Below are 16,904 nucleotides of genomic sequence, written 5' to 3' on the forward strand. Positions count from 1 at the left end.
CCCTTTGTATCCAGCTTAGTTAACTTAGAATAATGTTTCAAGGTTTATCCATGTTGTAGGATGTATCAGAATTGTATTTTTACGTCTATATAAGAACCTGGGTTTGAATGTCCTCTTTAAGCCACCATAACCGAGGGCTGTTGTATTAAGTTAGATAACAACTGTGTCTATGTTGTAGCCATGTGACGATGGGTTTTTCTAATTGATGCATAAGGCAGAACTCAAATCCTCCTGGTAGAGTGGCAGATTACTCAAAGTGGAAACTCCCCAGCATGTGGCAGAATTATCCACAATTTCTCCAGGTGTGTCGATCTATATATACGTATGTGAACGTAAGTACATGATCATGACAACTGAAATCTTTACCTTTTTTTCAAGCTCAGCTTATCTATTTTGATAATCCCTTCTCACAATTGTTAATTTCAGTTATTTATCACTTAACATTTTGCTTTGTCCTAAAAAAAATTAAACTCCAAATTGGGTGAGACATTGCCTGGTGCTCTCTGGAGGAGTACAGATTGATGCTTCTTTTCAAGATGCTTTTCCAAAATCTTTACTGGAGTTAGAAATAATCAAGGATAGTCAAGGGTAAAGAATAAAAACATTTATTTATAAAATATCATCCAGCATCAATTTCAGCTTGGCAAGCATGAAGAGTGGGTGGTTAATGTTTTATTATTACGAGACATTTGAGATGCAGAGAGCATTATGGCACAAATGTGAATACTTACTAAAACTGAGAAAGAATGTGAGTAGTCAGCTACTATGACAAAAGGGATGTTAAGGTTAAGACAGTGTTGCCAGGCAATGAACATAACCTTCTCCTCCAATAGCGTTAACAGAACAGGAGGTTTGACTGACTGCAGGCATCACTACAACCTTTCTGGTTTGTGGTTTGAACAGGTGAATTGAACAAAGATAGGAGCAGACCCCAGCACTAGTGGGGGATACGGAAAGTTGGGGATAAAATGAAAGAAAAATTATAAAGGATGTCTTTTCTTGAAGATCCCTATGAAAAGTGTATTTTAAAAAACTGAGTAAGCAGGTACAACCTTTACTACGATTATAAAAGTATAATAGACAGCACTAAAAGTACTTATACAAAAATGTTCTTTCATTGTAAACATATATAAAGCCTTCTGCGACTATTATATATCACCTTACAGAATCCTATCTCTTTGCTTGTTGTTTTATCTGGTTTCCAGCTTTTTGCATCCTGCGAAAGGACAAAAGCCTTTAGAGACCCATCAATCCAACCCTTTTTTTCACAGATGGAGAGCAAGAAGGTTGTTCAATATCACATTCACTCCCAGCAGCAGACATTGGACTAGAATCACATTTCCTGCCCATTTTTCTCATTAGGTGACATGACTATTCTCTAGTTGGTCCCAGATCTGTGCTTGACATCACTTCTTCAATTTCAGATGGGCAGAAGAGCCGTGAGAGAAAGGAATAGGTATGTTTGGGGCCTCTCTGGATTGTTATGAGCCTAGAGCACTAGAAGAGGAGGTGATAAAATACAGCTCTTCCTTCCACTGCTTCTTCAGAAATAATCTACAACTTCCAAACATGCACGCATGAACAACCCAGGCCAGTAGAAGAGAAATATTTCCTGAGTAAAGCACTGTGTGTGAGGGAAACTTTTTAAAGGTTGTGAGAGAAGGTCCTGATTTTGATTTCATCAGCATTGTAAACATAGTCTGTCATATTTCTGGACGACAGGATCTGGAATGCTCTGTTACAGCACAAGGTGCCATAACAGGTGCCTCAAGAGTGAGGGTAGTTAGTCCTTGCGGAGCCATTTTCTTCTTTGTTCCTTTGAGAACAAAATTCAGAGAATGAAAGTGTTATTCACATTTTTCCAGGTTTATCATACTCCGTGTTGTTCAAGGTTCAGGACAAGGAACACTAATTGAGAGAATCCTTGGCAATAGCCATGAACTAGGAAAACCAAGAGAGGAAAGATGAAGCTGCAACAATCTCAAGTTTATTGAAACACTAAACATTCTCACTGTTCTATAGACTGTCCAGCCAGAATGTATCTTTCTCTCACTAGAGTCCTTTCTCCATCGGTTTCTATAAGAGTGAGCTCCTTTTTATCAAAACATTTCTTGGAAATTGCTTCCTACCTGATTAATGATTTGCATGGTCTGCAAAACAGAAGGCAGCTGTGTGCTGCCTACTTCATCTCAGGCAATAAATTGTCTTGGGGCCATCTTTCTTGTTTCCTTCCACATAGCTTGTTGCGTCTTATACACAGAATCCTGAAAAATTCTTTCTACCTGTGTAGAAAATCCATGACTTTCTTCTTCTAAGGCATTGATGGTTTGTAGCGCGAAGGGAGTCCTTTCCCGAGGAAGCGGGTTGTTCAGGGGCCGCATGGGTATAACAGAATTGTATTTGTGTTGCCTGTTCACGGAATTCATTAGAGATGTGTAGAACTGGAAATTACACCAAGTATCTCTTAAAAAGTTTTCAGTAAGTAATAAGATTGTCCATGCAGACCCGTTTACGGCATCATCCAAATTCTGTAAATGCTGCCTGCCGCATGGCATTTCAGCAAAGATTATTCCAGGCTTGATACCAAAGTCATTTTCTAGCAGCTCCTGGACTCTCAGGGCCTCATCCGTGTCGTCCTCTGCATGCAGGATCACAAATTTGAAGAACACCTCTTCTGCTTCTCCTTCGAGAAGCTCTTCTCCCACTTCGGCTCGCTCTTGCTCTCCTGTCTGCTCCTCTGCTGTATTGCTCTGTTCCCCAACATCGGACCAGGAGACAGCTTCAGGCTTCGCTGGTTGAGACTGCAGATGGCCTTGACTTGTAGACGCGCTGCGACTCTTACCCCAAGAGAAACAAAGAGGGAGGCTGTGTGTTTTAGACTTCCCAGTGCCCATGATATACATCCAGGACCGAAAAGGGTGGCTTTATTTATTTCTAAGCATTTCCTTTCAATCTAAAAGAAAAAAACAAAAAAACAAAGAAGCAGAATATTGTAAATTTAATCGAAACATTAAAAATGAAAAGTTTTGTCTAACTTGGAAAGCTCACGAAGACTAACACAGATACTAAGAAAGAAATGACAAACAGGTATTTGGAAAGTCAAACTATGAGTCTTCAGAGAGTTACACAAGGGCTACCACAGGCTGCCCAGAGTGAGGGCCCAGTATAATAGAATACGAGACATTTAGAAATTCAAGTGGTATTGTATTATATTATAAAGGTAGGTTAAAATAAAATATTTCAATATTTTAGTGAAAAGTAAACATACTATTCTATCCACATGATGTTTACAACTATGATCCCTCATTAAATTACTGTGTAAACTGGAAACAGGAAAATCTAAAGATACAGAATATTCTGATATTAAGAATGAATTTATCTTTGTATCAAACACAAACATAAGCTAGGATACAATACCCTAACGATGACGGACAATAACCCTACTGACTCAGCATGAAGCGAAGTGCTGAAATGTAAAACGAAATGATGCCCAGGACTCACTGGCTCTGAGACTTTTGTCTCTCTAGGGTCAGGCAACATTGTAGTGGTAGAACTAACTGGTAGAGGAGAAATTATAACTAGGATGTGTAAAAAGTAGTGAACAGCTTTTACCAGCTAACCCTAGAAATAACGAAGAAAATATATTTATTTACCTGAGGGGAGAATTAACATCTTGGTTTGGAAGCAAAGAATCTAGAAACTAAGACTTTCAATTTTCTCAGTGAAGTAAAAGATTGATATAGTCTATTTTTTGTTTGTTTGTTTTTTGAGACAGGGTCTCACTTTGTAGCCCAGGCTGGCCTTGAACTCATGGCGGTCCTCCTGCCTCAGCCTCTCAAGTGCTGGGATTACAGGTATGCACCACCATGCCTGGCTGAAAAATGATCAGTATAGATTATTTTATTATCAAAAATTCTAAGTTTAGACTGAAAGAATTAGGTCAGCTATGAAAGGTAATATGCCATGCAAATCTAATTTAAATAGCTCTTCAGAAAATGTTGGTAATAGTGCCCCAAATAAGCCATTTCAGGAGGATCTTATATCAAAACACAGAAAACTTAGAATAGATAAATATGGGCTTCATATTTTCAAATATGAGCCAAGGCTACATTTCGGAGCATTTTTTCCTTATTGTCCATTGGCAAAGACCAAAGTTCAAAAAGCAATCATAATTATATTCAGAATGACGTTAAGTAACACAGACACATATAACTAAAGAATTCACATTTAGGAGAAACTGTTTAACAAATGTGGTGAGAAGTGTTAGGAGAAAACAAGGGAAATGAGCCAGGTTGCTGCTGCCTCGGACTAAGGAAGGACTCTCTGGCGCTGCCTATCATTCACTAGGTCTATTCTTTAGACTGTGGATCCATTATACTGTACTGGTTAAGAGGTATTTCAAGACATACTAGTTCTAAAAATGTGATACCCACACATCCCAAAAAACAAAGCACACTAATTATAATCTTCTTCTTTGGTTAGAATTCATTGATGACTTTCATTACTACATTAGAAGAAAGGTTTTGCCAGCAAAGCTGGGAATGATGCTTTGCCTGCGTAAGAAACAACTGATGAACCATTCAGGTGTGCCTGTCTACATATTTCAATTAAAAGGCTCCTCATCTAGTGTTGAAATAGGTTTGTCAGAGCAGTTCGTCATTATCTTACTCACCAGTGAGTGCAGACAACTGTACTGGCTGTTCATAAAAAGTACAAATACTTACTTCTAAGATAAAATGGTGTTTCAAGCCAGATTATAAGGTTTTTTGAAATAAAAATGAAAAAATTACTTTGTCTTATTTTCCTAAATACTATACCAGTAATCAAAATAGGGAAGGTTTCAGACATCTATGATATGCTTGCTGTGCCAACTTCCAAGCCAGCTAGTCAGAACAGAGCGAATGCAGCGAGTGATAATGTCTGAGAAACACTGCTGTCACTTCTGATTTACAGAGGGAGAGTAAGAAGAGAGCTGAGAGGAAAGATGCGGAAACTTCTGTGCTGAGGATCTACCTTTGCTCCCATGACTGTGGCTCGAGCCGGTGACATGGGCATGACTCAACATTTTTCCCAGAGCTGGGGAGAAAGGAGAGGACCTCACGGTGCTTGCTCTGAGCCAACACCTCTGGCAATAAGTAAAGCCTCCCTACAACAGAAGGAGGGCTGGAGAGACGAGGGAAACAAAGAGGCTGGCAGAAAGAAGCCGGGAGAGCCTCCTGGAGAGGGCCGGTCCACAAGGGGACAGTCAGAAGCAGCTTTGGAACGCTGAGGTCTTAGCAGCTGTGCAGAGCTCAGTGGGAGGGGAGTGAGGTGACACTGGGGGGAGAGGCACCTGAGACCTGATCACAGCAGTAAAAGTGTGTGTGTGGATATATTTTAATTTACTTTAAAAACAGTGGTTGAAACTCATAATGACATGGAAAAGATTTTGAAAAGTCCCACTCCAACTACTACTTATGACTACTATATATATTCTTATTTTTCTTTCACTTTTTAGAAAGAGTGTTATCATTCATATATATGCCAAACAGCAGTAAACACTGATATATATCTATATATATGTCTGCATGGCCATTTCCCTTGATGTTTTAGCCTTAGAGTTTTCCATATCAGCACATAGAGAACTTCCTTACTCTTTTTTGCAACTACATAATCTCCTATTATGTGGACATGTCACAACTGTTCCCTGTTCTTGGGTATGTAGGTTGTTTTCTTTTTTTTTTTTTTTTTTTTTTTTTGGTAACAGGAATCGAACTCACGACCTCGAGGTTGCCAGGCAAGCGCTTGTGCCACTGAGTTATATCTGTGGCCTTGTAGGTTGTCTTCATACTACTAGTATTATAAATGAGTCTACAGTGAACAACTGTTGTACAAAGGTCATTTCAAATATGTGCAGGTTTATCTGTAGAATAATTCCCCTAAGTGAGATTTTATATCAAAGAACAAATACATTATTAATAGTAATAAATTTGGTCAAATTGCCCTCTGTAAGCCTGAGCCATCATTTTTGCTTCTAATGAGATAACACGATCCCACCTCTACTCCTTGTCCCACAAAAGATCTAAGACGAGAGGTACCAACTCCTATTGACCAAAGCTCCACTGAGCTGATCACATCCCCTCAAGCAAAAGAAATTTGGAAAATGTAACCTACCAGAATGGAACTCTTAAACAAGTTCAGAAAGGAAGGTCAGTGGCTCTGAAATAAAATGAAAGTAGAGTCCAGAAAGTGTCTATTTTAGATCCAGGCAAAAGGAGGTCCTAATACAATTCTCCACATTACATACAGGTCAGCTAGGGATGTAGATCAGTGGTACAGTGCCTAGCATGCACAAGGCTTTGAGCTCGATCTCCAGGAGCAAGCAAGCAAGCAAATAACAAGTGAAAAGAACAACATTACGGCAAGTATTCAAAAATATTACAGGAAGCAGAACAGAATATACAGAAGAATCATAGCATACAAAAGACAAATTAAAAATTGCATCTTCATTCAGGCGATGTACTCTTGAATCAGACTGCCAGCAGGCAAAGGGCAGAAATGGAGACAGGCAAGAAGAGAAGCAGAGAGGTAACAGGATCTGCCTGGTTTCCATAGGGTCACTGTGGTGTTTACTGAGGACAGAATGAAGGGAAGCTAGTGCAGAAGCAAGGATAGCAGCTAGGGACTGTGGGAGAAACCCAGTAGAAGGAACAGTGGCTTGGGGCAGGTGGGCAGCAGAGGAAGCAGTGACAAGGCGCTGAATTTAGGGTATGTTTTAAAAGAAAAATGGGGAGGATTTGATGATGCTGAGCAAGCTTTGAATGTGGAGTCTGAACTTGGCAGGAGGGGTCCAATCAGGAAATATGTAGCTGGGATTTATCTTTATATAGAATGCATTTGAAACTAAGAGACCACCTGAGATCATTAAAGAAGGAATATGGTAGAAAAAGAGGTCTTGGGGCTGGGGATTTAGCTCAGTGGCACAGTGCCTGCCTGGCAAGTGCAAGGTCATGAGTTCAATTCCCGGTACCAGGAAAAAAAAAAAAAAAGAGAAGAAAGAGGTCCTCAGGCTGAGTCCTAAGGCACTGAGGTCTAGAACAGGAAGAACCAGCAAAGTATGAGAAGAATGAGCAGCTGTCAGGAGAAGAATGTTCACCAGAGCAGTTGCCTTCCCATGCTTATGCCTGGCCCTTGAGCAGGATGAGCACTGAGCAATGGTCAGTGAATGCTGCAGTGAGGACGACAGCACCGACTGAGGTAAGAGGTGACTCGCAGAACGCTGGGGTGAAGGAAAGCGAATGCATGATGGGACAGCATTCAAAAGGAAGGGAGGAAATTTAGAAATAAATATAGAAAAATATTTTGAGAAGTTGTGTCACAAAGGAAAGAAGAAAATGGAGGGATAGGTGGAGAGGAAGTGCTGCTAGGAGTACGTGCTTTCAGGATGTTCATTAATGAAGGAGCGAGTAGAGACAGGAGAATCAGAGCGGCCGAGCAAAGCTGCGTGGGTACGGCTGGGTGGAGGATGCAGTCTGTGGAAACTCTCTAACTGCTCCATTTTTCTCAGCAAAACAGAAACTGAAAACCTTTTAAAGGTTGCCTCAAGCCTCGATCTCACTTTGAAACATGAGGAAAACAGGAGAGCGCCTTTGGGGCGCAGTTATCGTGTCTACATGGTTCTGACTCTTCCCAGGTCTCCTGTGCCCCTTCCCCAGACGGCTGTCGGGAGTACGGGGCCCACAGCCTCTCTTCCTGCACAGATTTTACAGGAGGCTCCTCGGGGCAGTCCCAGCTGCCTGCCGTCTCATTCTACCTAAAACTAAAAGCAGAAAATATCAATATGAATTTTTTCTTTTTTATACTCACTTTCATTTTCTCTCTCAGGCCTTTGGATGCTTTTGTTAGGCCATAGCCAAAAAGCTGTTTGGCCAAATACTGTACCAATTGAGATGTTACTCAGAATGTGTTTTTCAGATGTGCTTAGCATTTAAGTGAGTAGCCTCTGGGTAAAGCAGGTTAACCTCTATAACATAGGCAGACCACATCCATTCTGGAGGCCTTGAGAGAAACACTAAGGCTCCCCAAAGAGAATTGTGCCTGCAGAGAACAGCGGAGAAAGCGCGCCTGAGCTCCTGTATGTGGAGGACCCAGGAATGCACCACCTCTTGCCTGCATTTCCAGCCTGGCAGTCCGCCCTACATATTGCACACTTGCCAGCTTCCACAGTCCTGGGAGCGGACTCCTTGGATGTCTGCTGCCCTAGAATAAAGAGTTAATAGTGTTCACATTTTTAGAACATTTTGACCACTTGAAAAGCTCTCAGAAAGTTAGGGTAAAATAATGATCACTAACAATTTGATAATAAGCTACATACCCATATACAACTTCCAGGTTGTCCATGTGTTTATCACAGGAAAAGCTTACTATATAAATCACTGCCTTTGAAATTTAACACCTTTGAAATTAGGGCAACTAGCGCTTGACTCCTTCAGCCTGGAGCGCCCCTATGTTTTTCCTACCGGAACAGCACCATCTTCTGGCAGATGTGTGTAAAATCAATGATTTCTTCACTTTTTCAATTTGTTTTGTTGTGAATAAACGTCTGTTGTTCATAAATAAGTTTTATTGGAAACGTACTCTGCACCAAGACCTGCTGGGCTTTAGGAATGAGACTCTAGGTTTACTAAATAGGCAGTTACAACTGTCTGTACTGGAGCTTTATTCAGAATGTCAGGTGCTATAAAAGCACCCAGGAGGGCCACCTGCAGCAGGTAGTACCTCACATTAGCAAGAAGGGTTGCCATTTTTCAGGCCATGGGAGAATTTTTGAAAACACTCAGGTGCCAGAGGAAAAAGTATGTTAGGGTCATTTTGCCCTAGACATTTACACGGTTCACGTTCATGCATGTGAGGGAGGAAGTGTGAGAGCAGTGGGGAAAGATGGAGATGGAATGATCGAGAAAGATGGGAGTAACAATACTATGATCAGGACTCCGGGCTTAGTTACACTGGAAGAGAGCCCTTCTGGGTGCTAAGGAAGGATCATGACAATATGATCTTATTGTCATAGTCAAGAGTAAAAGGAGTGGACTAGAAGACTGTAAGGCTCCAGAATGGGAAAATAATATGTTGAGAGGCTGCAGAATAATCGAGGTGAGAAAGAAGAGCTCTGAACTAAGGAAGTGACAGTGGAGTTGAGGATACCTAGGAGATAATGGAATGTGGCAGGGGCGCGTCAGGGATGCCTCCCAAGCTCGTGCCTTGGTGGGCGATAAAGCAGTAGAAGCAGGGTGAGGCTGAGGGGGTGCTAATTAATCCAGATGAGATGTATGGAAATGCACTGAGAAGGCCAAATCAAATACGAGGCACTTATTAAATATGAGGTTAAGATTCTGGTAGAGTTGGTGTGACTGAGGAGCGGGCAGCTTAGTGATTTGGCATGAGGCTTCCTGAATGTGGCCCAGGTCCAGAGACCAGTTTGGCCATGTGCCTCTGAGAGGTGTGGCTAGGAACCTAACCCAGGGCATACTTCTTCAATACTGTGTCTCATAATACCCTACGAAATGCATCATTCAGCTCAAACTAACTAGAGTAGATTCTGTTTTTCCAGGACCAAACTGTGATTTATACATTTAAATACAGGACAAGAGACTAGAGTAAGGATTAGCTGTAAGACACAACCCCTCACCTATTTCTGTAAATAAAGTTTTCTCCGAAGATAGTTGTGCTCACTCATTTATGAATTGTCTATAGCCAATTTCATGCTACAGAGGCAGAACTGAGTAGCTACAACAGAAACTGAATAGCCCATAAGGTCTACAGTATTTGCTATCTAACTCTTTCCAGAAAACTTTGCCAATCCCAGCGTGGGAGTGCTAAGCTCTGCCAAGCTGCCAGTACAGATCTGTGCCAGCCAGATGAGGAACACTGGACAATTGTTAGACTCCTTCACACTGGAAATATTTAAAATCCTAGTAAGTGTATAAATACTTTCAGGAAAAGGATGGGTTGAGTTTGAATCCATCTCAATTGTAGAATGGAATAATCAATAGTTGTTATTTATTTATTTATTTTCTTCTTTGGGGTAGCTGCAGAGAAATCATAATGATGACAAAGATACAGCCTAAATAAAAAGATAAATTATCAAATATCACCTATTGTTACTCATTTATTTATTTTTGCTACTTATTTATAAGCAAACCAATGCTTGTACTTTTCATTCTTAGCTGTCAGAGCTTGCACTAGAAAGTTGTTGCAGAGTCAATTGAACCCCATCATGTTTTTTCCACTAATGGCATCGATCACAACTATATTACAATTCTGTGTATGATTATCTAACTAGTTTCTCATATTTCACAGTAAACTCTATCAAACAAAGACCAAACCTGTCTTGTTCACCACTGTAGCCCCAGAGCATAGCAGCGTTGAATAAATGCCTTTTGAATAAATGAATTGACTAGACACTTCCAAATACAAGCCTAACACAGTTCTCTAAATTTACAGAGACAGCCAAATAGCTTTTTATCATCCCTATCACAAAAATTACTAGCTTAACCAAAGTAGAAATTAGCCAATCCAAATATATTTTGCTGGATCTTTATGTGCAATTCTGTTATATATTTCCAGACATCTTGTGACTAGAACATGGCACATCCACTGTAGATAATTTACAGAATAGGGTTACACAGTAGAGAATAGGATCGTCCTCAACTGTCAAACAATGGAACACGAAGCCACCTTTCCACTGCGCTTCCCACACCTGGATTCAGAGACTTCTGCACAAGTTCGCCGCCTTATGGATAAAAGGGAGTATTACTGCACAGTTTCTATACTGCTTCAGTTGTGTTTGTTTGCTTGTTTGTTTTTTGTTTTTCTTCCGGTACCGGGAATTGATCTCACGACCTTGCGCTTGCCAGGCAGGCGCTGTGCCACTGAGCCAAATCCCTAGCCCCCAGTTGTGTTTTTTTAATGACGGAATTATTGTGTCAAAAATTCAAGTTAAAAAAAAAAAATTCAAGTTAAAAAAAAAAATTCAAGTTTACTTTATTACTCATTTCATGTCAATTAGTGTACAGATTTCTAAATTGTTTACAATCAGCTTCCTTTAATTTTTATCAGGGTTTTCTACATTTATGGTTCTGCTTTCACTTATATGCTGTGCTTTTTTAAAAAAAAAATTATTTTAAAGAGAAAAGAATAAAAATAAAATAACAAAAACAAAGACAAAATAACACAAAAACTATAAAAATGATACAGAATTTGAAGACAAGATGATAGGAAATCAACAATGGTTGCTGTATTACTTATTGTTGTCTTTAAAGTAGTTGCTCAGCCAGGCATGGTGGCGCACACCTATAATCCCAGTACTCATGAGACTGAGGCAGGAGCATCATTGTGAGTTCGAGGCCAGCCTGGGTTACAAAGTAAGCACAAGGTCAGCCTGAACTGCACAGCGAGACCCTGTCTAAAAAAGACAATAAATAAATAAATAAAAAGTAGTGGCTCAGAATACCACATATAGGTATGCAAGATTGATCAAACAATTAAACATTAACTGTTCCTTTCAATAAACCAATAGAAATTAGTAGTACAATTATCTTACCTATCTTGTGTATATATATAAATACATATATATATATACATATATTTTTTCCCTTCTTTCTTTTCTCCTTTCCTTTATCCTTTGGGCAGTTTCTTTCCCTTTCACGATATCTATTGTACCTTTCAGTTTTTATTTACTCTTTCAGATTCTTACACTAGTGAGGCAGTATGGTATTTACACATGCAGGTCTGATTTACTTCGTTTATAAGCATGGTCTCTAGTTACATCTATTTACCTATGAAAGCCTTGAGTTTATCTTTCTTTAGAGCTGAGTAATACTCCATTATATAAAAATACCACATCTTTTTTATCTATTCCTCAGTTGATGGGCATTTGGGTTGCTTCCAAGATTTTGCTATGACAAATTGTGTTGCTATAAACATGGGTGCACATCATACCAAGGTTTGTGGTATGATGTTTTTAATTCTGCTGGGAAAATATCCAGAAGGGGAATAGCTAGGGTTACACAGGTTACACAGCATTACACAGGAGAGAATAGGTTGAATGGGACCTCTAATCCTAATTTTTTGAGGAATCTCCAGACTGATTTCCAAAGTGGCTGCATCAGTCTAAATTGCCACTAACAATGGAGAAGGGCTCCTTTTTCCCCCACAGCAAACTCCAGCCTCTGTTGTTGGTTGATTTCTTTTTTTTTAATTTTTTTTATTTTTTCTCCGGTACTGGGAACCGAACTCACGACCTTGCGCTTGTCAGGCAGGCGCTTTGCCGCTGAGCTAAATCCCCAGCCCCGTTGGTTGATTTCTTGATGGAAGCAATTCTTACTGGTGCGAGAGGGAATCTCAGTGTTGTTTTAATTTGCATCTCTCAAGCCGGGTGTGGTGGTACACGCCTGTAATCCCAGCACTGGGGAGGCTGAGGCAGGAGGATTGTTGTGAGTTTGAGACCAGCCTGGGCTACAAAGTGAGCTCAAGGCCAGCCTGAACTGCATAGCGAGACCCTGTCTCAAAAAGACAAAAAAAAAAAAAAAAAAAAAAAATTTGCATCTCTCAGATGACCAATGATGTTGAACATTTTTTCATGTATTTATTTGCTATTTGCATTTCTTCATCTGAGAAGTATATTTCATCTCAGATGCATTTTAGCTAACTGTCCCTTAGACAAAGGACTTATATCTAGAACATACACAGGATGGAAAAAACTCAGACCCCCCCAAATTATGCTGTGCTTTTTTAACATCCTATTTGTTCGAGCCATTGTTTTCTCTTTCTTTCTCTTTCAAAGATATAGGTTACAATAGAAAAAGGAAGTAACTGTCTGTTATGGCTTTAAAGTCATAAAACTACTTTCCAGGATCCATTTCACTATATCATGCTGTTTCTCTTGCTCTCCCTTTTTACTTGGTTTTCTTGACTAAAATGTCTTTCATGGTATGTTCCTCGACTGTCAAAATGTGTGTATTTGTAGTTTCCACCTCTAGTAACAATAACTAGGTGATTTGGACCAATAACATTATTGAGGGCAAGTAGAAAGTGGGACAGAAAACAACACATGCTTGAGATAGCACAGAACTATTAACAGACAGGAACTGTGGAGCCCAGATGAGGAAGAAAGAAACTGAGAAACTATCGTCCCTTCTGGGGTAATTTGAATTCCAGAAAAGAAAAGTTGTGCTATGCTTTACATGGCCGCCCATGGTTCATGTGTCCAAAGAGCCTGTATCCACTAAAGTGACAGGTAGCCATGTGCCTTGGGTTGGGACCCTGAAGCTACACAGTTGATAATTTGTTGACCTAGGAATAGATGGATCCTTCCAGAAATGGAAGCCCTTTTTAAAATTTTAATTAAGTTTAATGGTATAATTTAGGTATATACAATGATCACATCCATCAAAGGGAATTTGTACCTGTACATGATATACCTGGATTTGTCCTTCTTTTTTCCCCTCCCATTCCCCTTCCCTCCCTTCAACTCCTCTTTTTAAAATTATTTTTTCCTAGTACTGGGGACTGAACCCAGGGCTTTCTCATTGAGCTACATTAAATTTGTTAAATTTTATTTTGAGACAGGTTCTTCTTAATTTACTAAATTGCCCAGGCTGGGCTCAAACTTGCTATCCTCCAGCCTCAGCTTCCAAGAGTGCTGGGATTCCAGGCTTGCACCATCACGCCTGGCTAAGAGCATAGTTTTTATTAATCTCAATCTCTGAAATCGGATTAAGGTGACCACAGGTTATTACTGCTGCCAGTAACTTGACAGGAGCAAAGATGAATTCCCTCTGGAAGAAAAAAAGAGAACTAGCAGAAGCAACTGGAATAGAGACAAACCTATGTAGATGCAAGGTATCTATTAGTTATTTATTAATAACTATGGGTGCTATTTTCAAGGGGATGATAGATAAAACTGAGAATTTTGTCAGATAAGTGGAAAGGTTTTTTTTACAAAGAAATGGTAGGTAAGAAAAAATCTAGAATTGAAAAATATAATAATCGAAATTAAGAACATTACAGATGGGTTGGGTTTAATATCAGATTAGATTAGCAGAGGAAAGAACTCATAAAGAGTCTCAAGAACTGGAAAACAGACTATCGCACACCATTCAGAATAAAGCAAAATTTACTAAATGACAAGTAATGTCCTATATGACCTGGCTTCTTCTGTTCCATCCATGGAGAATACATATAGGCTGTATTCACGCACAAATATACACATATAAACACATCTTTTTCTACAACAATTATGCAAACTGAAAAATAGGTTTTTAATAAATAAAAAAAGTTTCCAAGGGTTGTACTTTTAAATACAGTTTGTATTAATTTAATGTCAAGATAGCAGCATCCTTATATGCCATATCTTCATATTTCAAAAGCTTTAGCAAATTTTCAGATTTAACTGTATTTATTTTGTGTGTGTGTGTGTGGAGAGGGTTTGAGACAGGGTCGCATTATGTAATTCAGGCTGGGCTTAAACTCTCTATGTAGCCCAAGATGGCCAAAAACACACAATGATCCTCCTGCCTTAGCCTCCAGAGTGCTGGTATTACAGATGTGGGCCTCCACACCCAGCAAAACATTTCATCTGTTTTTTTTATATACACCAATCGTCCAAGAGCATGAGTTTGCTAACTCTATACCAAATAGAGCTTCTCTAATATTCTACATAATTATAAAAAATACAGGGCAACAAATAAATAACTTAATGATGCACCTCAGGGTCTTAGAAAAACAAGAACAATCCAAATTAAAAGCTAGTGCAAGGAAGGAATTGTAAAGATCAGAGATGAAACTGAGACTAAAAAAATACAAAGAATCAATGAATCAGAGAGTTGGCTCTCAAAACTGACAAAACCCCCACCAGTCTTAAGAAAAAATAAAAGAAGGAAGGGAGGAAGGGAGGAAGGGAGGAAGAAAGGAAGGAAGGAAAGAAGGAAGGAAGGCAGGAAGGAAGAAAGAAAAGAAAAGAAAAGAAAAGAAAAGAAAGAAAGAAAGAAAGAAAGAAAGAAAGAAAGAAAGAAAGAAAGAAGAAAAGAAAAGAAGAGAAAAAAGAAAAGACAGGACCCAAATCAAGGTGATTAGAAATTCAAAAGTTGAAGTCACAAAAGACACCACTGAAAATCCAGAAAATTACTGGTAACTATTTTGAAAGCCTGTACTCTAATAAATTGGAGAATCCAGAGGAAATCAGTAGATTTCTTGATACTTATAAATTACCAAACCTGAACCAAGAAGATACAAAGTCCTTGAATAATCCAATGAAAGGCAATGATATGGAAGCAAATTTAAAAAAAACAAACTACCAACTAAGAAAAGCACACGACCTGATGGATTCACTCCTGAGTTTTAGAAGACCTTCAGGGAACATCCAATGCCAATACTCCTGAAACTCTTTAACAAAATTCAAAGGGAAGCAGTACTCCCAAAGTCATTCCTGGAAGCTAGCATTATTCTGATTCCAAAACCAGAAAAGGATCCAATCAAAAAAGAGAACCAAACCCCTCTCTAATGAACACAGACACAAAAACCTCAATAAGATACTGGCAAAGAGAATGCTGAAAATCATAAAAAGATCATATATCATGATCAGGTAAGCTTCATCTCTGGGACACAAGGATAGTTCAGTATACACAAATCAATAAATGTAATACGTCCATAAACAGAAGCAAGGACAAAAATCACATGATCATCTTAGTAGGTGCAGAAAAAACCTTCAACAAAATCCAGCATCTATTCGTGATTTTTTTTTTTTTTTTTTTTTTGGTTTTTCTCCGGTACTGGGAACCGAACTCACGACCTTGCGCTTGCCAGGCAGGCGCTTTTGCCGCTGAGCTAAATCCCCAGCCCCCCATTCGTGATTTTTAAAAATCCCAAACAAAATTATAAAAGGACCTTATGTCAATTTGATAAAAGCCATCTATGACATACCAATGGCCAGCATCATATTAAATGGGGAAAAGCTGAAAGCTTTTCCTCTAAAACCAGGGATGAGACAAGGATGTCTACTATCATTGTTCCTGTTTAGTATAGTATTTGAAACATTTACCAGAGCAATCAGGAAAAAGAAAGAAATAAAAGGAATATATAGAGGAAAGAAATCAAATTATCATTTGTAGATGACATGATCCTCTACATAGAAGGCCTAAAAAATTATACCACAACACTCTTGGAAAAAATAACCAGTAATAACCAGTAATCTAGCAGGATACAAAATGAACATAAAAAATCAGTACTGCTCCTGTAGACTAATAATGAACTCACCGAGAAAGAAATTAGGAAAGTAATACCCTTCACAACAGCATCAAGAAAAATTAAGTATTTAGGAATTAAGCTAATCAAGGAAATGAAAGACCTCTATAATGAAAACTGTAATACTCTTGAAAAGGAGATTAAAGAGGACATTAGAAAATGGAAATATATTCTGTAATTCTGAACAGGCAGAACCAATATTGTCACAATGGCCATACTTCCAAAAACTGATACTTATATTTAATGCAATCCAATAAAAATTTCAATAGCATTCCTCATAGAAGTAGAGAAAGTAATCCTCAAATTTATATAAAACCAGAAGAGACCCAGAATAGCAAAAGTAGACTTGGGCTACAAGAGCAAGGCAGGAGGCATCACAACCCCTGCTTTGAAGGGATATTATAAAGCTACAGCAATAAAAACAGCATGATAGTAAGGGGAAAAAAAAGTCATGTGGATCAATGGAAAAGAACAGAGGACACAGAAACAACTTAAAGCAATTCAGCTATCAAATCTTGGGCAAGGGGGCCAAAACATACGCTGGAGGAAAGGTCACCTTTTTAACAATTGGTGCTGATAGAACTACCTATCCACATGCAGAAGATTGAATCTAGCCCTATATC

The 16,904-nt window shown here is 39.1% G+C and overlaps 1 protein-coding gene across 1 annotated transcript in view; it reads right to left on the minus strand.

The window, feature by feature from the left end:
• Window positions 1-589: 589 nt before the first annotated feature.
• Window positions 590-16,904, minus strand: part of LOC102006100 (TIR domain-containing adapter molecule 2) — a gene marked incomplete in the record, with an annotated part of 40,089 nt that continues 23,774 nt past the window's right edge. Inside the window, 1 exon segment of the mRNA XM_005376595.2 lies at window positions 590-2,837. Coding sequence (XP_005376652.2) covers window positions 2,190-2,837 — 648 coding nt within the window.

This window comes from Chinchilla lanigera, unplaced genomic scaffold, assembly GCF_000276665.1.
Source record: "Chinchilla lanigera isolate Chin_1 unplaced genomic scaffold, ChiLan1.0 scaffold00007, whole genome shotgun sequence".
Lineage (NCBI taxonomy): Eukaryota > Metazoa > Chordata > Mammalia > Rodentia > Chinchillidae > Chinchilla > Chinchilla lanigera.